At 39.9% G+C, this 22,542-nt stretch overlaps 2 protein-coding genes across 2 annotated transcripts; both read left to right on the forward strand.

The window, feature by feature from the left end:
* The first annotated feature begins 12,607 nt into the window (after positions 1-12,607).
* LOC124274287 lies at positions 12,608-15,038 on the forward strand. Its single transcript, XM_046709630.1, has 2 exons — positions 12,608-12,864; positions 14,919-15,038. The coding sequence occupies exons 1-2, from the start codon at positions 12,628-12,630 to the stop codon at positions 15,036-15,038; spliced, it is 357 nt and encodes a 118-aa protein (XP_046565586.1). The 5' UTR covers positions 12,608-12,627.
* Positions 15,002-17,693, forward strand: LOC124274308 (beta-porphyranase A-like). Its single transcript, XM_046709648.1, has 2 exons — positions 15,002-15,062; positions 16,222-17,693. Exon 2 carries the CDS (start codon positions 16,552-16,554, stop codon positions 17,674-17,676), a length of 1,125 nt encoding a protein of 374 aa, XP_046565604.1. The 5' UTR covers positions 15,002-15,062; positions 16,222-16,551; the 3' UTR covers positions 17,677-17,693.
* Positions 17,694-22,542: the final 4,849 nt, after the last annotated feature.

Genomic DNA, 22,542 nt, shown 5'->3' on the forward strand with positions numbered 1-22,542 from the left:
AACATGTTCCTCACTCCGCAATCGTAGTGGTAATGTTGGACCTTTCTGTTAACCTGGTCTTTGCTTAATACGATCTATGTTTAGATTAGTCTTCCTATCCTCGCCCTGTGTTAACCAGCCTTGTGACGCCTAACAAAAGGAACGGTGGCCTAAATTTGAACAAATAGGGTCGATCTAATTTAGAGCGTGCTGAGACCATTAGGCAATCCTAATTTAAATGATCCTGAAACTGTTTGGCACTCATTTTCCAGGGGGTCTTGGAAAGCCTCTCTGGTCATCGCTTGGTGATCAATGATGATCAGCCTGTACAGAAATAGCTTCATGGTAACGTGAACCTGGAAATGGAATTTTCCACCGCTGAGAGGAAATTAGAGTTACCATATCAGTGACCGAAGTGGTTCATTCAGGAGTTTTGGTAAAGCTACCAACACATCTGGTAAAGTGATCATTACTAAGAAGTCAAAACCAGGTCGCAATATATAAGTTCGCATGTTCTGAAACCAGGCCTTTTCAAGTGCTCTGATGAACGTTTCAACTGGAAAATGTGCCCTCGTCCAATCAACCACACTATCCCCAATTCTGTTAAACAAGAAGTAGAAACTGGTTGATTAGCATGAAATAGCACATGCTCTTGCTTTGTACTGAGCCTACACTACGTAATTCAGCATGCACATGTTCTTGAAAAATGAATTAATTGTAAAACAATGTCGCTGCACTTATATAAAATGCAATGATATTAGGAAAAGCAAGATTTATGGATGTCAACTTCTTCATTGTGATTAACACGAAGTTTCGGAGTGTATGCTTGCTCCTTCATCAGGTAATGAAGGAGCAAGCATATACTCTGAAACGTCCAATCTTGCTTTTCTTATGCATTCAACTTCTAAATGCCCTTCAAAGATTTGATGCAATGATAATCTCTTATTTGCAATAATTTGGCATTTGTATAATTTGTATGCTTATAGAATATATTGTATGTGGACAAAGATTGTATAACGAGTCGATGGCCCACATACGTGCAAATATAGAATCAATGGAAACACGGAATATAGTTTGTCAGAAACATTTCCAAAACATGCATGACACAATTGCAAATCACACAGCATCGTTGAAACACAACCTTCGTCAGGGAATACCATTATATCTCCCTGTTGTCGACATACATCGATGACTATGTACGTATTGTTTCCAGTTCCGGGTTGACCCAGTTGCACTCACACATGTCAAGGATGTTCTTTTCCGGGCAGCTCAACAAGCCAACGGCTATTCACAAATCTGTTTATGACCAACTCGTGTCATGGTAGATAGGTGAACAAGGCCTCAGTATGGTTTCTATTTGTATCTAACGAGGCTTTAACGCGCGTAATAGACACAACCAACACCTTATTGGAAGCTATTTGTGTTAGTACAAATAATTACAAATAAGTAAAGTTAGATATTTCACTCCGGAAGTAGGCTTAGAACAACGCCAAACATATCTGAGTGTGTTTTAGTACCTAAGTCTGCTGTCATGTATATCCTCGTCGCAATATATATTGTTCGAAAATTGTGTACAGTGTGTGCTATTCAGTGTGTTTAACGCGCTAAAAAGTAGTCGAGTTATATTACGGTGTGTAGGTCGGCCTTAAGTGATTGGAAAGCCCAAAGGTCAGCACGTGTCTGACGTATACAGTCCTTTCACCCAAACGAAACGAGATTCGAACCCACAGTCATAGGTAACTCAACACACCTAATTGCGGCGCTTTACACGATTGGGACACCGTGCCCCCACTGAATATGATGCTAGTTTTCGGGTTATTTACATATTTTGGAAGCAAAAGGGGCACTTAAAATATGAATATCCTGCAGCATTAATGTTTCACATCCTATACGTGTAATATGCATATTAAGACGTCAAAGGGAGATACTGCAGTAACAATTAATGGTTCCTAAACTCAGCTTTGAGGGAGGAAATTCAAAACAGTTTGGGAATCAATACTCTACAGCGTCACGGAAAAACATTAAGACTCTATGTCTGGAAACATTTGTTTTGTTATGGGCGTTAATCACACCGGATGTCCCTTAACTGGTTCAAGTCCAAGTCCATTTCTGATGTCCCCCGATGTGATATTGCTGGAATATTGCCTAAAGTGGCGTAAACCAAACTCACACACTCACTCACTCATTCACGCAACGCTTACAGCTGCTGAAATATTCCTCGAAAGTTATCTATTGATAACTTTTGGGATCCCTCTTGTCAAAGTAAGGTGGAAACTGTTTTGTTACTCTGAATCTAAATTCTAAACATAGATCTACAAGTGAAACAGAAAAGGAGGTTTCATAGGTTTCCTATATTTCAAACTGAGGTGGGTAAATCACTGGCAGGAAATTTGGCTATTTAATGGTTAATGAACGATATCAGATCAGTCATACACCTCGAGCTAAAGTTCAACACAGGGTACAACGTGAATCCTATGTTACCACACGGGGCACAAGCCACCTCAGCAGTACGCATCCGCATGGGGGGGGTTACTATCCCTTTAACACGCCAGCTGCCCTATCTGTATGTTACATTAAGGGAGTTACGATTGTCGTAACACGAAGATCGCCGTAAGTTTGAATGTGCTACAATTTCTGAGTTACGTTCATCTGCATGCTACAATAACTGTGTTGTCACCTGTTCAATTAACCTGCATTGCCTTCGCACATCGAGTCATATAGGTGGGTGCCCGTGGGTTGGACCGATTCAGTCACATTGGTGACGTCACATGTTGGCATGTTGGCATGTTGACTGTGATACCAGCCATGCTTTTACGATCAATTGAAGTACATTGCCTCCGATTGATCATTATCCTTACCCTGCGCTAAACAAACAACACGCCAAACCGGGGTCACTTGTCGTTATTAAACTGACTGTCATAGTACAACACATCATGTATGGAGCGTATGGTGGAGTGAATGAGTGAGTGAGTGAGTATGGTTTTACGCCGCATTTAGCAATATTCCAGCAACATCACTGCGGGGGACACCAGAAATGGGCATCACATGTTGTACGTACCCATGTGGGGAATCGAAAACCCAGAGCGAACGCTTTAACCAATAGGCTACCCACCGTCCCGGAACATACTGACGTATTAGAGGTTGAGTGGGAATATGTTTCAATAATATACATTTGTCTTCAGAAAATCTACTGGTCACGTCGACTGTGTCCCATACATTGTACTCATTACAATATGTAAGCAAATAATGATAGTACCTCTCGTCTCTGCGTGTAATATCCAAATGCCCAGTGTCCAAATGTAAAATAAGGTTTATCCTTGTCATTTGTGATCACATTACTACACACACAAAAAACAGACGTCATTTTGCCTGATTTGACTACATGTAAAAGCCGTCCACTTTATTGTTTCCTTGTCACTTCCGACAACGACATTTAAGCCTAAAATTCTAGTCTAACTAAAATGACTGGCGGCTAGCACGAAGCACACTCAAAACATCACGCTTATCGCCAAATCTGTTGGGAGTTTTAGACTTACATTGAATGGTAAGGGTCAGCAGAATGACGACGGAAGTGGCAGGGGATGTCGAGAAATACTATTATCTTGTCTACATCCCAGCGCTCATCTAATGTAACCTCTGGTAGATGTTTATGAGAAGGCTGCAAGTTGGAGTTACAAACAGATGAACAGAGTCAAGGAACGAGAATGGCATTATCCGCTTTGTACAGAACACTGTTTACGTCTGTCAGTTGTCTGTGTACATCATTGTTAAGATCTGAGTTGTTTGAGTAGGTTCCTGCGTGGAGCATGAGAGATTTGGTATTGTACACACACGGCTCTTACATATATTCACAGTAGATTATGCAAGAGTGTTTCGAAGAAGTAAAACGTATTTAGAACCTGATGTATTATATTAGGACATTAAGAAATAGGAGTGAGTGAGTATGTTTTACGCCGATTTTAGCAATATTCCACCATTATCACAGACGCGGACACCAGAAATGAACTTCACATGTTTTACCCATTGGTGTGTCGAGCAAACGCTTTAAGCAATAGGCTACCCCACTGCCCATTAAGAAATAGTAAGGTTGCCAAGTATGTTTACAATGTAGTTAGCATGGTTTCTGTGCCACTTGTCCCAGCTGTACACGAGATTTGGGCTTCACACCTTTAAGTGATGTAATCTCTCCAATGCACCTTGTGACCCAGAGTGATATGCAACAGTTTCGACTGATTCAGTTCGTATTAGATATACGAAAATTGAAAGACCCCGGACAAGAAATTAGAGAAAATATGTTAGATGAAATTTAACTGAAATTAACTGATCGTCAACAAATACGGATTACCATACTTTTCTTCAGAGCCAATCAATAATGAAACGGGTCTTCAAACGTGATTGCTTCAAAGTTGCAAAGGGAATTATCTTATTAGGCTATTCTGACATGTATAAATCTTACACACTTAATGCACCTTGCAAAAAACAATGTAAAACGCTTTCTTTTAGCTTCATATTTGATGTCATGTTTCAAAATGCAACAAAACGTATGAAAAAAGAGGAACTAAACTAAAATGTCCGTCCCATAAAAGGAATATAGTCCAATTTGAGAGGTCTTATTTCAATTTTACTGTCGCACGTCACAATCCTCTCTTGTCTCTCTCTCTTTATGCTTCTCTCCTTTCCTCTTTGAAAAACTCTATCCTCCTTCCTAAATCAGTAAGTACCAGGCCTGACAGATGCCAAACAATCCGAGACAGTACAGGACATCGGTGTTTCTAAATATATCCAGTAACATAAACAAGTATCAGTACACACACATATAGCCAGCCCAAAAGGAATTGTCCCATTCAGGAATTTCGGTCTATAACGTGCAGTACAGAAAGTAAATCGTAGTGTGCATCGTGATTAATACACGCCTAATGGAGAACAGTTCATCCTTTGACGAGGTTAGTTTACTTTAGTTTATATGATGATAATTTAATATTGGCAATGTCCACTGCTATGTACCGTCCTTTCACTGTAACTGACAGCACTAAGAAGCAAAGTAACCAACAAATTCCTGTAACAAGGCGATCAATATAATATATATCTTCGAATCAGCTATCATTCTGTACCTGCACATGTTTATTGTGAGAAAGTAATTGCTACCACTTTTGGTTGTGAATACACTGGTCTTTTTACACGCATTTATAATTGGTCGCACAAGTGCCAAAAATGAACTCGTGCAAATCCGACCCTATCATGCCCTGGAAAGGGTTTTTTGATGCTTTTATTCAGAAGTTAAATGTGTTTTATGTTCAATGATGTAACACTCCTGCAATTTATTTCAAAATGCAAATGATAAAACCTATAATGGCTAAGAAAATGCAATTTTAAAATTTCACAATTCCCAATCTATGCCCAATCTTTGTGCCTCGAGGTCTTGTAGTCATAATTTTCATTGAAATATACTCCTGAGAGGGTACGTAAGTCCCAAAACATTCAAAGTAAATTTAAACCTACTACTCTTTTAATCGTAGAATATATGTTCGTTTAATTTATGGCTAGATTATCTAACATTGCTAATAGCTGAGGGGATGGTGTAAATCCAGCTAGGGTCCATGCAGGAAGCAAATGTACTGTAAGTCCCCATGGTCCCTAGTATGGTGATCTACCTTCAGTTGTTGGCAATATATAGCCTGTTTTTACCTTGTATTGTCATCTATAGTTAATTTTTTTTAGATTTGATTGCTAGTTTTAAATTCGAATCTGTGATAATCTAGTTATTTTACTGTCCTTCGTTGACAGGTTTTTATAGTTTACCATTGCTTACTATGCATAAAATTAATTGTTCTCGTCACGATATGGCTGAAATATTTCCGATGTGACGTTAAATTGTAACTGACTCACTCACTCATTGAAATATAAGCATTTTATTTGTTGGAGGAAATACCCAAAACGTGATGATCTACATCTTGATCATCACAAAATATACACACATGGAGCCTCATTATAGACTAACATATTGTCTGTGACATACTTTTTTAAATGTATTTTTGGCATATCTTTGTTTGACGACCCTGACATCCTGATAGCTGTTCCAAATACGCCCTCTCACCTGTGGTCTAGATTACCTTCAACATAGATAAAAACATGCACTCTGATCATGAGTGTTGTAGGAATGGTATCGAAACCATATTCTATCATGACCTTGAAGGGTCGTCGAATTCCACTCGTTAATTCTACTAAATTAAACCGGTTAATGAGGGTTTGTTTGCTTTTTTCTGATTTTAAGGACGCTTCACATTGCGAGGTGCTATTTTGCACCCGATGATCCCCGTTAAAATGTGATAAGGATGTTTTATTTACTAGGACTATCCATAAATATTTCATTCAGCGACAATCATTAATAATGAAGACGTGGGGGTAATTTTGTACCTTCAGCCTTTGTTAATTGACCAATGCATACGCGCGAATACATTCTCACAGAAAACTAGAGTGAGTGAGTGAGTTAAAATTTAAAGTCACATCGGCAATATTTCAGACATATCGTGACTAAAACTAGTTCTAAATTTATAAGACATACAGATAATATGTAAAACCCTGTCAACGAAGGACAGTAAAACCACTAGATTATCACAAAATGAGTTAAAACTAGCTAGCATATATCTTTAAAAGTAGAAAACTATTTTTTGACAATACAATGTACAAATCGGCCAGTAATGGCCAACAACTGAAGGTAGATCACCATACTAGGGACCATGAGGACTTACAGTGCCTTTGCTACCTAGCTGGATTTACACCATCGGTGTTGATGCCATTGGTGTTGATGCTGAGATTTAGCCATACATTAAAATGACAAAAATACTACGATTAAAAACCTGGTAGACTTAAATTTACTTGAAATGTTTTGAGACTTACGTACCCTCTCAGGAGGACAATATTTTTACGCTACGTTAACCCCCTTCGAAGGTACAGCCACTCACAAATTCAGTTTCTCATTTAAATCACCAATACTAAAAATGCATGCATGTGCAAAACATAAGAATCAAAATTCATCTATCATTTCTATTTCTTTAAAAAATCCAATAATTAAATGATAATTGACATTATTAAAAAGATCCTTAACAGTTTTTACTTTGAAATATTTATCCCTTATGATGGAGAGTTCAACACAGTCAAGCAGGATATGCATGACCGTGGTTCTCTCTTCACAAGGGATACAATACGGAGGATTCTCACTTTTCAATAGGTATGCATGAGGATATCTTGTGTGGCCAATACGACATCGTCGCATAATGACCTCCTCAAATCTGGACTGACAACCCAAGTAGGTATAACCAATATAGTGTGTTCTTCATGTAATTTGTTAATACCTACCTGGGTGTCCCACTTGTTTTGCATCAGATCACGGATGTAAGTTCTAATGCTAGCTTTGTAATCAGAGTATGGAATAAGAAGTAGTGTCACAGATTTGTTGAGTGCTGCCTTGCCAGCAAGATCGGCCATTGTGTTCCCAGAAATGCCAACGTGGCTGGGTAACCAACAAAAGATGATGTCGAATTGGCCAGTTGCAAGATCATTATACAATTCAATTATTTCAATTAAAAGTGGATGTTTACATGAGAGATTTGTTATAGCCTGAAAGAAAGAGTGTCAGAAAAGATTATGTATTGTTTATATTTGGTGTGTCTATTAATATATTTAAGAACTGTTAGTATGGCGTTTGTTTCTGCTGTAAAATAGAGCTATTATCCGGTAATCGGAAAGATAGTGTTCTGGATCTAATGACAGTGGCACAAGCAACTGCGCCACCATCCTTGGACCCATCTGTAAATAAGGATTTATATGTATTATATTTATTTCTTAATTGACTAAATTCTTGTTTATACTGTAATTCATTTGTTTCTGATTTTTTAAATGTGGTTAATGTTAGGTCTACTTGTGGCCTAACCAATTGCCAATGAGGAGAAGAAAGCCAACGGGAAGGAGCTACATTTACCAGCTCAATGCCGGCAGCAGCAATAAATGGCTTAACTCTGAGCCCAAGAGGTGGAACAAGAGAAGACTTTTTGTTATACAAATCCTCATAAAGAGTGTTAAAGACACAGCTTAATGCAGGGTTAGACTCGTTAGAATATAACTTTGTAATATTGAAATTGCCTGTCGGTTAAAAACTGTGATATAAAAAGAGGTAAACGACCCCAGAAACCAAAATCATGTAAATCCTTCAAAATGCCATGCTTCCAGGTAGTATCGTATGCTTTCTCGAGATCAAAGAATATCGATACGGCATGTTGTTTATTTACTATTGCATTTTTAACAAAGGATTCTAGTCGTACCAGATGATCAATGGTACTACGATTTTTCCTGAAACCACATTGAATATTGGTTGTAAGGTTATTGGTTTCAAGATTCCACGTTAGTCTATTATTTACCATTCGTTCCATGGTTTTATAGACACAACTGGTTAAAGAGATTGGTATGTAGTGTGATTGATGAGTATGATCCCGGCCTGGTTTTGGAAAAGGGACGACAATGGCATTACGCCATGAAGTTGGGAAATTCCCTGAAGTCCATAGTGAATCAAAAATATTTAGCAACGTTTCCAAACATGGTTCGGGCAAATGCTTCAGGAGCTGATAGTGAATATCGTCAGCCCCTGTTGCTGTATCATGAGCTTGCTCAAGGGCGGTATGTAGCTCAATTAGTGAAAATAATTCATTATAATTTTCACCATTGTCTGAGTTAAAAGTTAACCTTTTCTTCTCCTGTTGTTTCTGAAAGTTTTGAAACTCATGGACATAATTGGATGAAGATGAGTGCTTGGCGAGAGTTTCACCAAGTTTATTGGCAATGTCAGTTTTATTAGTTAATATATTATCTCCATAGATTTAGAACCTTTGCCCTTTTTTCTTTGAATCATGTTCCACACCTTTGACATAGGTGTGCGTGAAGTTATTTTAGAAACATAATTTCGCCAAGACTGACGCTTATTTTGTTTAAAAGCACGTCTAGCCTTGCATTTAAAATTTTAACTTTTTCCTGATTATGTACAGTAGGATGTCGGCGAAAATACTTTTCAGCTTTCTTCCTGGACTTTCTGGCCTGTTTACATTCATTATTGAACCATGGCTTACGAATGTGTGGAATTGCAGAGGACAGTTTGGTCAGCAATGTTGTTCAGTATATCTGAAAATAACTGCATAGGATCTTCGCTGTTCGCAAACATGTCATGTTTTAAGTGATCAGTACATAGTGTCTGCTATAATGACCAGTTAGCGCTGGCAAAGCTCCGTCGTGATAAAGGTGGAACATCACCAGGGTTGACCGTTTTGAGAATGGTGGGGAAGTGATCACTCCCACATAGGTCATCATGTACCCCCATTCAAATTCATTATATACGTTGGAATCGGCGAGTGATAGATCCAGGGAAGAATACGTTCCCGTAGCTGGGTGTAAATATGTAGGTGAATCAGCATTGAGAATACATAGATTATTATCAGAAATTAATTCGTCAAGGATTTTACCTTTAGTATTAGTATGGTCACTTCCCCAAAGTGGGTTGTGACCGTTCAGATCGCCCATGATGAGGCATGGCTTCGGAAGCTGGTCATATAGGTTTTTAGGATCCGATTGTCTAATATCAGAAGAGGGAGGAATGTATAAACTGCACAGAGTCAATGCAATATGCATGGTGATGCGAGCAGCAACAATTTGAAGATTTGTACTAAGATGGACAGGGCTGTGTATTATCCCTTGCTATACATAAAAATGGAAGCACCTCCAGTTGCTTTGTCTCCTGGAGGAGAAAAGGAGTGAAAATCACTATACCGTCTCAGAATAAAGTTATCTGTATGTTTCAGATATGTCGCTTGGAGACATATAGCTGACGGTTGAAAATCCTGTGTTAGTAATTGAATCTCGTTGAAATTATTTTTTAGTCCTCTGCAATTCCATTTAATTATAGTGGACAATTGAGTCATGATGCCTCAATTGGTGATCTTCCGCGTGAATGTGAGGAGGTGGAGCTCCTCCGTGTGTCCTGAGAGGACGATGACACCTTCATATCTAGAGGTTCAAAGGGGTTCTCGAAAGGAACCTCTGAAGATATTGGGACAGTTGGTAATTGTTTCCTGTTGAATTTTTTTTCCTTTCTTTTTGGGCAAATGACCAGTGTTAGACTGTTTAGCTGACGCTTGCGATGTCTCTGGCTGAGTCTTAGTCTGAGAGCCAGATGAATCCTGAGAGGCAGATGGAGATTGAGTGGCTCGGGATGTCGATGGTAAGACTGAAGCAGAATTCATGGGCTTCTCTGACTTGACCCATGTCAGATCTGTTTGACAGGTAACAGAGGATGTCATTACAGACCGAGTTACTGCAGCAGAGTATGACAGATGTAATGGAGTCGAATTATCACTTTTAAAGAGTTTTTTAGCGTCAAGGTATGGGATGTTCTTTTCGCACTTCAGCTTCATTATTTTTTTCCGTTTGCCAAACGGGACAGGATTTGGATGAAGAGTCATGTGGACCAGAACAATTTGTACATTTAAACTCTTTGTCCAAGTCCGTGTGTTCATGATTGCCACCACAGCGATGACACACCACAGAGCCACGACAAGAGTTGGACCCATGACCACATTTCTGGCATTTCTAACACCGGAGTGGACTGGGGACATACACATCCACTCCGATATTAAAGTATCCTGTCTTAATTGACTGTGGTAAAGATGCACGGGCAAACGTCAAGAGATAGGTATTGGTTTTCACAAGGGTACCCTCTCTCTTGACGGGGAAACGTTTTACAGCGGTTACACCTTGATCTACAAGCTCTGCAGCAATATCATCCTCTGACATGTCGAACAAACAGCGAGCTATGTCGCGAATGATTCCTCGACATGAATTTAATGTTCTGTGCACAGACACAGCAACCTCAATATTGGCAAAGGTTTTGATGGACAAAAGATTGAGATACTGCTGTCTCCATGCACATTCCACCAGAAGTGAACCACTACGGAGACGGGTGACGTTCTTAACATCTCCACAAATTCCAGAAACAGCCTTTGATATCTCAAAAGGATTTAGTTTTATAGGCAGAAAATCAGTTGCCTCAATCACAAGGAAACGAGCCCATGAGTCAGAATTCGAAGAAACAGTTTTTGAAGGGTTATCAACATGTTCGAAACGTCGCTTTTTTCGATCTGCAATGATCTCCGAGATGCTGACACCAGGGATACAGGGGTGTTATACTCCAGAGACAAAGACATGAAAAGCCATGAAAAACTGAAAGAATAAATGCCAGGCTGGTTCGGCCCATGACATCATTCCCAAGAATCACAGATTTCAGGGGTCTAATACCTCCAGATTGGCCCATGAGCCACCGCCTTCTGGCATAGGACTCTAGGCAATTTAAATTAATAAAAAATTAGTACATTGTAAATCAAAATAACCAAAACCCAATGATATTGTATTGTGCAAACATAGTCACCATGCCCAGGGCTTGGCGTGACCAGCCGATGGCTAGGACCGGGCCAGTTCTACCACCCGTCTAGGTGAAGTAAGGGCCAAAGTGGTGTGTTGGGCAAAAGGAACACGGTTCCACGATCCTATTGCTCTCAACCACCAGAATCCCGTCCTCCACTGACACAGGGGCGCAACCCACGGCAAACGGGTTGGTGGACCAAGTATACCCCCGGGTCCACAACGGGGGTTGAATAGTGCTTAGCGTTACCCAGCACCCACCAGGAGGAGGTGGCTCTTCACGGGTGCCCAGAAAAGTAGAATTTGCTAATTTTTTAGCAATCTTTATTTTTTCAATCGTAACTAATTATGCACAGCTTGATTGGAAATGATGTTTGTTTAAATGACAAAACCAGACAATTGTTTACGACCAGGATGCCCCTATCTCCTGGTATTATCACTGTTTAAACGTGATTCATAAATACATAGAATCAGAATCCTAGAATGGGTTTCTTATGGTTATGGGAGGGTGTTTTCGCGCTGAAAGGCTGAAGTTGAAATGGGTCCAACTTCCTTAAGGTAGACATATACAGAAATAGCGACAAGGCATATGTGTGTATTGCACAAGTCAAAAGAGAAAATCGCATTAGACATAATTTTTGTCACTGATGGTTAAATTTTGGACATGCCATCTACATATTCACCATAATTTTAACGGCTTTGCTGGGAATACACAGTGCTTTGCTGAGGCCTTGACCGTTTGCTGAGGCCTGTTTGTTCGTGGAACGTGGAGCGAGCATGCTCAAATGAAGTCAAAAGTAGTCCAAGAACAAATCATTGGCTGACCGTGTATTTGGACTGCCCTGTAAAGTCTAGTGTGGTAAAAAGTCACAAATAGGTTATATTTCTTATAGTTTGTAGATTAGTTTGTAGATTGCCTAGTATATATGGTCAACACAGCCATCGACCTTGATGTTAGTCTCAATGAGATAAGGGGAAAAAAACAATTACAGATATTAAACCTGTTATCATCGAACGGAGCTGGGTTATCTCTGTCCAACATTTAACGTAATGTTTTCTCAGACCGTGGGTTAATTTTGACCTTAATGATAAGGAATCCCGAACGTAGATAGGTGTGCTTAACATGTGTCATTTTCGCACTTGTGCCTGCAATATAAAACATGGTCACATTTCGTGGAATCCTGTATAGCCATGCTGCCAGCGGTAGCCTTCATTACAGTCTTCCTGTGGGGGGAGGTGATCTCCGACACCACAGTCACCATCCACAATGAGTGGCTCTCCCAGGGTGGACGAGTCCATTATGAGGTCGACAGATGGGACAAATTCAATGGTCTTGCATACACCAATCTGATCTCTAAATGCAAAAGTATTGGTGCCTATTCCGGACGCTGGATGAACAGAGACTTGAATGGCCATCTATTCGGGAACGTAAGTTTCAGTATTAATACTATTCATATTAATGCTGTGTCTGGGTGGAATGTCTGGATATGATACTGAAATATCATGAATATATACTGATAACACCAATACATTTTGTGTATAAAACATTCAATCAGGCGTGTTCGTGTAACCTTGACATTGGCCTTTGGATTTTTCCTTGCATGCTTGCAATCGGTCTACATATACAAATAATCACTAAAACACATAATTTATTACAGTGGGTCCTGAAATATATTTTGTCAGAAAGTGAGTCTGTGATGTGTCTTATGATACCATCTACATCGTGCTGCACTCAGCAGTTAAGAAAGATGGGTGATAAAACATACAATTTCAAACAACAACAGCAACAAATTGGATTGCTTTGAACTTGAACATATCGTTTTCACATGGTTCGGTGGAACACAGCTTAGATCACCACATGCAATCTCAAAAATCATAAAATCACTATTCATAGTGAAGATATATTCCTGTGTATACTCTTCAAAAAAGTAAGAAAACTTACGATTGAAAAAATACTTCGGAGTCAATTAATGTTGATATGATAATAATGAATGTTTTGAGAGTGCATCACGACTTGCACTTCCCTATGACCATAGTTGTTTGTACAGTAATCACTCTTGAAAGATGCTTGGTGTATGACGTGAAATTTGCATTTGTACCGAATATGTAGAAATTCAGTAGTGTTTAATTCCATCAAGAAGGGTCAGACATTCATTCAGACGAGGAGGCATACTGCGTATAAGTCTCCCAATGACACATTTGGGAAGTCTGTTCCATTCTTGCGGAAGCGCACAGCCACGTTCATCCAGCGTAGTCTGCGGCCTTTGCCGTTGACGCATCCATCTCCTTATTATGTCAGAGACGTGTTCGATAGGGGAAAGATCAGGGCTCATTGCTGGCCAAGGCAAACGATAGATTGTGTGCTGCTGGAGCTGATTATTGACGATACGTGCACGGGGAGCACGGGCGTTGTCATCCTGAAAGACGAAATGACGACCGAAACGTGTAGCAAATGGGACAACAAAGGGTGTCAGTATGTTGTCCCGTTATTACTGCCCTGTGATCCTTCCTTGCACAACACAAAGAGCGGTTTGGACAGTCATTGTGTTACCAACACCATACCATAAGTGACTCACCTCCAAAACCACGCCTGTCAAGGAAGTCCAAAGTGAATCTTGACTCATCCGAAAACATAACACGTGACCAACGACGATTCCTCCAGTGTCCACGTGCTCTACACCATCCTCTTCTTCACCACAGCCCGGGGCCGTAGATCATGCAAGTGAGCTGCAAGGAGGCGATTCCTAATCGTCTGACCGGAAACTCGAACACCAGTAATCTGACACAGATTTGCTGCAATTTGACTGGCCTTTACAGCTCTATTTCTTGAAGCCTGGTTCCGAATGAAACAATCATGTACTCTTGTTGTTGACCTTGGATGATCTGAACGGGGTCGATCGTCAACATTTTGGGTTTGCTGACATCTGGTCCAAAGTCTGCCAATGACTGACTTAGAAACATTGAAGGTATTGGCCACTTGACGCTGGGCGCAAGATGCCAATTGCACGTAACCTTTCATTACGTTGCATACTCTGCATTGCAAATTCAAACAAACAACGGCTAGAACTAACTAGTGTTAGAACAACTTTTGTGTTGCTAGAACACAAACAACTGTATGATCAACAGATGCAAGATGATTGTGAAAATTAATGGTCTAATTTGATTTATCTGCCTTCTTGAAAACCGTCAAATCAAGAATGACATACCATGCACGTATATGGGGCTTCTGCGTTGTGCACGTGCATCCAAACTGTTGTGTTAAGGGGTAAAGAGAAATGGTGGTGTGTTCATAAGATGTCTGTCTTATACTTCCTATCCAAACTGAAAGTTCAGGTTCCCCTACTTTTTGAGTATATATAGCCGTCATGTTTTCTGAAAAATAGCATGATTACCATTATCAAAATTATTTGCTATGTCCCTGTAATTAAATCTTTACATCATTTTTTGGTCATTCATTCATTCATTCATTGTTCTGTTTGTAGTGGAACCAAAATCCAAGTCACCATGGTTACCCAGACCCCCACTACCTACAAAGCTCCAGTCTACAAAGGAGCACCTATAACTTTACATGGATCAAAGACGTGGTTTTGGAAGCGGAGTAAATAACATGGTATGGGTAATCAAAGGTACGTAAAGTGTACATACCCATACTAATTGGTGTTTGTACAAAGTGGAAAACATTCTTGTTGTTTTAACCAAATGTAGTGCTTGAAAAAGAATAATATTTATAAATCACTGTTCATCTGTTGAGTCACTTGAATCCTTTAACAGTGTACGTATATTATCTTCACATTAGATCTTGAAACAAAGATGATGTACAGCTGGCAACAGCATGTTCATATAATGACATGGCTGCTAACAAAAGTACTAATTAACAATAAGCACTTACTACAGGTAAATTGTTTATTGAGTTACGAGGCACCTGGACTGGAATTCAGTATTATGTCCCTTTGGCGTACCAGGATCCTATGACAAATGATTCGATTCCTCTCTTTTGGGGATAAGTATTTGCCTACGTGGTGTATAGGATAGACGTTAGAAGAATGTACTGGCTGTTCCCCTGCCGGAGCTCGACATTAAAGAAAAAAAAAAGTACTTATATGATGGGAGTCAGTACTATGACATGAGCGGCGGTATCCATTTTAGCACTATGGTATAAAATCAGTGGGATAGCGGTATCTAACCAACACAATTCATGATATATACAAGCAAAGATACGTATTGGATTATCCACTTCAGCTCTTAGCATTAGACTGGTGAATTGAAGTGAATTGATTGAAGCTGCTACAACTCGCCCATCTTAATATTGTGAGAACACACATAAGTAATCAAATGATATATATTTATCACAATCCAAAACATTCATATTACGTGTTAATGGCTCAGAGATATATTTCAGTGGTGTTTGGTGTTTGTTTGATCTTTCTTGAATATTTGATGAATATTTGAAAGCATCAGCAGCTATTTTCGACCCATTCCAAGCTATACGACCCCATTCCCCTCTTATCATCTTATCAGTGCTATATGCACATCCACTCAAAACGAGTTTGATACAACATTCAATGGGACAAGCAAGCCTTTAACATCCACATTTGGAGAAATGATGTCATCGACAGGGCTAAAACGTTCTCATTCACGCTTTACACTTAACCAGAATCGTCCGTGTTGTGTAGCTCACAACAAATTGCAATAACGTTTGTCAACGTATTTATTTTAACATTTTGTTATTTATTTAATGTCCACTTACTCATGGAACTCATCGCTTCTTTTCTCTTTTCGCCTTAGGTCTCAGCTGGCCAAACTGGATCGACAAGTCGCAACATCAAGGCAAGTTCCCAAATAACGTAGACGCTGCTGCGGAGTTCGTATCTCTCATGGTTCAGGGTGCCAAGGATTACTCCGGAGGACACCTACCAGCTTATTTTGAAGTCATAAACGAACCAGACGCTTCGTGGCAGGCTCTGGACGCAGGGACTGTCAGAAACTTCCACAAAAACTGTCGCTCAAAAGCTCAAATCAAGATTTGGCATCAAGGTGGGAGGTCCAACCTATACTGGCTATACAGTCAGAACAGATGCTAATAATTTCCATGCGTGGGAGAGAACGAAACAGTTTATGGACATGTCTCTAGATCACATGGACTTCTTTTCCTTCCATGCTTACAACGATATCAATGTATCGGGTGGTAGTCATCACTTTGAAGGCTTCAACGAAGCACGTCTGGTTGCCTTCATTGACATGATAGAGAACTATTCTCATATAAAGAAAGGAAAGAACGTTCCTTTAATTATCAGCGAGTTTGGCAGAGGCGGAGTTCATGGAATCAGTCAGGAAGCCCACTCGGGAATTGTAGATTTTGGTACTTTATACCTAGGATTTGGACAAATGTTTACTTATCTGAACCTGAGAGAGTTTATGGAAAGAGCAATTGTTTTCCTTCTAGCCAATGAGCAATATCCAGGTCATAACAGTCTCAACTGGTCCCTGTTCACGAAGGATGGGCATGAAACAGCACTTGCAAACTACTTCCGTTTCTTTCAAAATTTGTACTACGATCAGAAGTTTCTTAGAGTTGAAAGTACGTACACCGGATGGGAGAGAGTAGTTTCCCCTCTTGCCCTTGCAAACCCAAATAACAAAGATGTTATGGTACTCCTTTATAACTACGGAAAGCAATGGCAGAATGTAAAGCTGGACTTCCAGAATGGCTGGATCCACCCAACAACAGGTGTGTCTACTTGCCTTCAGTACCAGAATGGCAAACCAGTAATGCACTGGAACGTCCACTTTGACACCAGCAAGAACAATGGGAAAGTCGGTCTCCCAGGAGAGGGTGTCTGTTACTACAAGTTCGGCACCAACTACAACTTTGGAGGCGTCAAGACTAACAATGAGAATACCTACTATGGAAAGAATATGGTCATCCCTATTAGTAACGGACATGCGCAAACCACAATTCAGGTACCGGGATCCGGCTTCCATACTGCACGTCTTAGGATCGGTGTAAGCAGAAGCAAGAGCGCAAACGGAAAACCCACTGTAACGTTTAATGGGTATACATTGTCATCCAGCTACAACCTGTACGATTCAGACAAGAACAACGCCCCGACCAAGTGGGAATTGTGGGAATTCTCAGTGCCTGCAAATAGAGTTCATTCTTCCAATACAATCGGTATGTCCTTGGGAGGAAATGGAGGTCATATTAGCTCTGTCGCACTGGTTGTTGGACACCTTCAATAATAAAGAGTATTGCAAAACTATCACTTTTGTATCCTGGAATCCTTCTTCCTTGGACGTATTTTAATTGCTCGCACCTATTTATCAAAGAATTTGTTCCTGGGTGCATGAAAATTTTCCATCAGGGTCGGCATGTCCAGACAGTAGGAAATCTTCAGCCATAAGGAATATCGAACATACTTTCTAGGTTATCAAATGAATATGTTGCCTTACTTTTAATACATATCTTGACATGATTCGAACTTCGAGTAAGATGTCCATGAACAACGAGGAGAGTTCTATGGATATACAACTTCTTTAATATAATATGAGCGACGTTTCGGTGTAGCTACTAACACCGTTATGAAGCGAAACTTCCACGTCTCCATGAAGACGGCGGATAACTTGTTTGAGTGGCATTTAGAAATTGGTGTGATGAACAACGAGGAGAGTTCTATTATATTAAAGAAGTTGTATATCCATAGAACTCTCCTCGTTCATGTCCATGGTTTTACATGGAAATAAGGGGAGATATGCGCATGGAAAGCAATAAGGAATTACATCAGTTCATCAAGACTATGTCATCGGAAATGAAGATTAATAACGATTGTCGTACCCAAGGAATCCAGCAACTGCATTATAAAGTCTTGGCAAGCTATGATGGAGAGTCCTGTGTTCACAAAATTATTTCCAATAGATTTGCAATTAGATTACCATGATTATAGTGATAAAAATAAAAACATAATTTATAATCTTGTTTACAACGTTTACGTTTTCAGTTATTAATCAAAATATATTTAATCCGCATAAGAGGGGGTTTAAAAATAAATATCTAAAATTCATAAAAGGTTGTGTTTTCAAATAAATATCATTTTAATGAAAATGATGGATAGAACTCAGGAAAACAATCACAAATAGATGCGAACATTCCTACCTCTTAGTGGAGTTGCATTTTTACCTGGCAGGGATTTGATTATGTAAGTGGTGAATTTTAGCACTGAAGCATAGTTATGTTGCCTTGGTGATTTCCCAGGTCTGCTGGAGAAGATCCAAATGTCCAGGAATTATAATCTCAGTTACTATATATCAGGAAAGTTGAGAACATTAGTCACTATGAGTACCGGACTACGAGTATTTTACCTCTGCTGAAGAAGGTTACTTTAGTGCAAACACCCAGTGTATTGTATTTTAATTATGATAGACACGATCAGAAATTATGCGACGCCAGAATAGCCTTAAAACCAAATGCATAATGTGCGGAGAAAGTTTAACATTGATAACATAGATAGGCAATGGAAAATATGATGTCGAATGTTCCCAGAGGATTTACCGTTATAGGATGAAAAGATACGGGATAATGCGTCGCGATATTACAAACATTTTAGGTGATAAGATCAGCCATGAAAATAAGAACCAGTATTACGTCACCTGGATTGTGGATTTCAGCGAAAGGAAACATGCAGTGATATTTGAGGATAAACGTGTTTGTTTAAGTATACTGTAAGTTTGGAAAAATCATGCGCTCGTGAGACCATTGCGAAAAATGCAATTGTCTTTTGATCGCATGTATTTTTCTTTTGTGTCTCAATTACGACTACCTATCAAGCTATTCCTTCAGGTGAACGAAAGGCTGGTTCCTCAATAAGATGTGAAATGTGCAGAACAACATCACTAGACATGATGATCTTCTATTTAATCTGTGTTTCCTGGTATGCTGGGCATTGTTTTATGTTCAGAGATCAATATTACCGTGTGTAGTTTCTCGTTAACGTAGCCGGAAATAGAAATAAATATATTAGCCCAGATCTACCGGTTATATACTTGAAACATGATTAAAGCTTTGATGGCTATTGGCAGATACTTTTTGCGTATGGACCAATTATACCAGTCACTGTTAAAGCTCCTCGCGAAAACATCATAGTCACACTAAAAGAAATATTACTTTAAAAGTGTCGAAGCATCTCATTTATCATATATGTGTCCATTCTCAGCCAAATGAGGCGCCTCTCAAGACGTCATTATTGTGTATCTGGTCTCGGTTGCTGTAGGTAATGAGGTGTTGGTCCCACCAGTTTCGATTTGAGTGAAAACAACGTTGAAAGAAATACGGTACCCAGCGCACATACCAGTTTCAACACAAACAACAAAACTATTCCACACAACGGAATATTTAGGAGCCTAAGTCATTCAAACAAAACACTAACGAAAGATTACGAAATAGAAATTCCATGCGAAATTCTTTACATTAACGCTCTTTGATTAACGTTCGACTGAATACATTTCGGGTAACGTTCATGGAAGGCATTTTCTCCCTTTGCAACTCTTCTTCTGTTGATGGAACATCAGCTTAATATTGAGCTGCATTGATGGCTAGGCATCAACAGTCGCATGATATTTAGAGATGCATATATATGAGTGCAGTTATGTAGATTCGTAGTTAAGGTCTATAACAAGTTTGCCTATTATGTTTTATATAGGCGTAAAATTATTCCTTACCATATGCTTTGAATACAATGCAGCCCATGAAACGTCCTGTAAAGAGGAGGACATAGCGATCCTTCATGACGATGAATATTGTTTACATATTTTCTTACCCCTCTTTGAACAACGTTAGAATTACCACGGTTAGGTTATTTTATTCACACCATCAAGGAAACATTTGCCTTGAGCTCGTACCATTAAACGAAAAGGCTGGTATCGCTACATAGGTATAAGTCAAAAGGCCCGAGTCAAATGGAACCTTACAATACTCCTATTACCTCCAAACACAAGTCCTAATGAGCATTCAAGGCTGAAATGAGGATGTACTTCCTGTGAAGTTACAGATGATATCGAAGGACCTGTCAGTTGTTTCGTGTTGAGTTCATGTAAACGAATGTTTGAATGGTATTTCGAACTGATACACAGGAAATGGGTCAACTTCGGTATTGTAAGGGACAAGGCTTTTCGAAATATATTCTTACTCACCTTCAGGTGAACAGAGGTTGTAGTGTTTAAATCCAGGTCTCTGGGTGGCACGTGGTGATGGATGTACATCATGCATGAGGCGTAGATATCTAAACAAACACACGTATATACAAGTATATACATGTACATGTGTGCCCGGAGGAAATGGTGTATGTTAACACTTGACCTTGTCACCTAGGTGGTGATGTTCGTTGTCAGTGACAGGAGTGTTATGGAAGTGCTATTGCGATAATTTAAACGTTGGCTGTAACTTTGGGTCAGTCAGTACAAGTGAATTGGTTTTTGATTTAGCAATAACAGTTCATCGATATAATTGAAGCTTATGTTGAAACCCTTCGTTGTGGAGAGGGGTTTGCTCAGTCATAGCGGTGACACCCAACACTATTACCGACTCGCCTCAAAATCAGTCATAAAGTTGCAGGTTGACATTGGCCCAAAGTTTCCTAAATGCCACCAGACATGACATGCCTATCACGAGAGTGCAAAGTAAAGCGGAAGTCATCTGGAACCGTGACACGTGACCAGAGACACCTTTGATGTCTGTTGGCTATCTGACGACTAGGGCCGGTCCAAGATATGGTCGCGGAGCACATATACTAACGGAAACAATTAACTCTACATAACATAAACCTGCATGAAATAATAATATCCCTAAATAAACATGCAGCAAAGCACTTTGCATGATATGTGATGTCACGTATCGCGCGTGGCACGTTCACTTTGTGCACAATGAACTTACTCACTTGTGCATGCTTTTTGAAATCTGAAGTTCGCACATCTGATATTGACAATTGAAGAACGGTTGATTATTCTCCAGCCTCTAAATGTTGTGGAAAACACGTTAATTTCAATCTAACATGCGCGTGCGTCATGCCACGGCTTACAGAAAATCTACGCCGTGGGTATGCTGGAGACTGGATTAACCCATAATGATGCCGTGGTGTCCATCGACATTTTGGGACGTTTCCATCATAAACACGAGAGATTTGCCTGGGACCGGCCGTCCACGCCTGACGTCACGTCAGCAAGACAAACACATTTGGCTGACCCATCTAAGGAATCGATTCCAGACTGCCAGTTTGACTGCTTGGACCATACCTGTCTTACGTCTAATCAGCTCCAGGACTGTACAGAACACAACATCGATACACAACTGCAATACGTCCAATTTTGCTCCAACAGAAGAGAAAATTGGGATGGTGTTTTGTTCAGTGATGAGTCGAGATTCATTTGGACAGCTCCGATGGCAGGGCGGCAGGGCAAGGGTGTAAAGACGGCGAGGTGAACAGTATGCTGATGCGTGCGTTGTTGAACATCGACAATTTTGTGGCGCTAGCGTTATGGTATGGGGGAACATCATATCTCATGGTGGGACACAACTTGTCATTGTCAATAGCAATGTGACAGGTTTGCGAGACAGGGTATGAATCATTGGGTCTCATGTACAGCCGTTCATTCAAAGACAGAGACGTAACTTCACGCTTCAGCAAGATAATGCCCGTCCACTTGTCGCCCGTGTTATGACAGATTTCCTGAGACAACAGAACACCCCCGTACTCCCCTGACCAGCTGTTTCTCCAGACCAGTCCCCTATGGAGCACGCTTGGGATGAAATGGAGCGACGTTTTTTACGCCAAGCCATTGATGTTAGCTGAATTGGGACAAGCGTTGGTTCAGACATGGAACAACATTCCCCAAGTTTTCTTCAATCGTTGGTGTCGTCTATGCGTCATCGTTGTCAAGCCTGCATCAACGCCAATGGTGAACACACACGATACTGAATTTGTGAACTGACTTTTGACACCACATGTCTTAAAGGACGTAAATACAAAAAAAGAAATTATATTAAAAAATGTACATCAGACCTGTACATCAGTCTTCTTTCTATGCATCTTTTGTATAATAACATTTCCCTAAACTTTC

Source organism: Haliotis rubra, unplaced genomic scaffold (assembly GCF_003918875.1).
Source record: "Haliotis rubra isolate DU_JTF1 unplaced genomic scaffold, ASM391887v1 Scf19, whole genome shotgun sequence".
In the NCBI taxonomy this organism is placed as follows: domain Eukaryota; kingdom Metazoa; phylum Mollusca; class Gastropoda; order Lepetellida; family Haliotidae; genus Haliotis; species Haliotis rubra.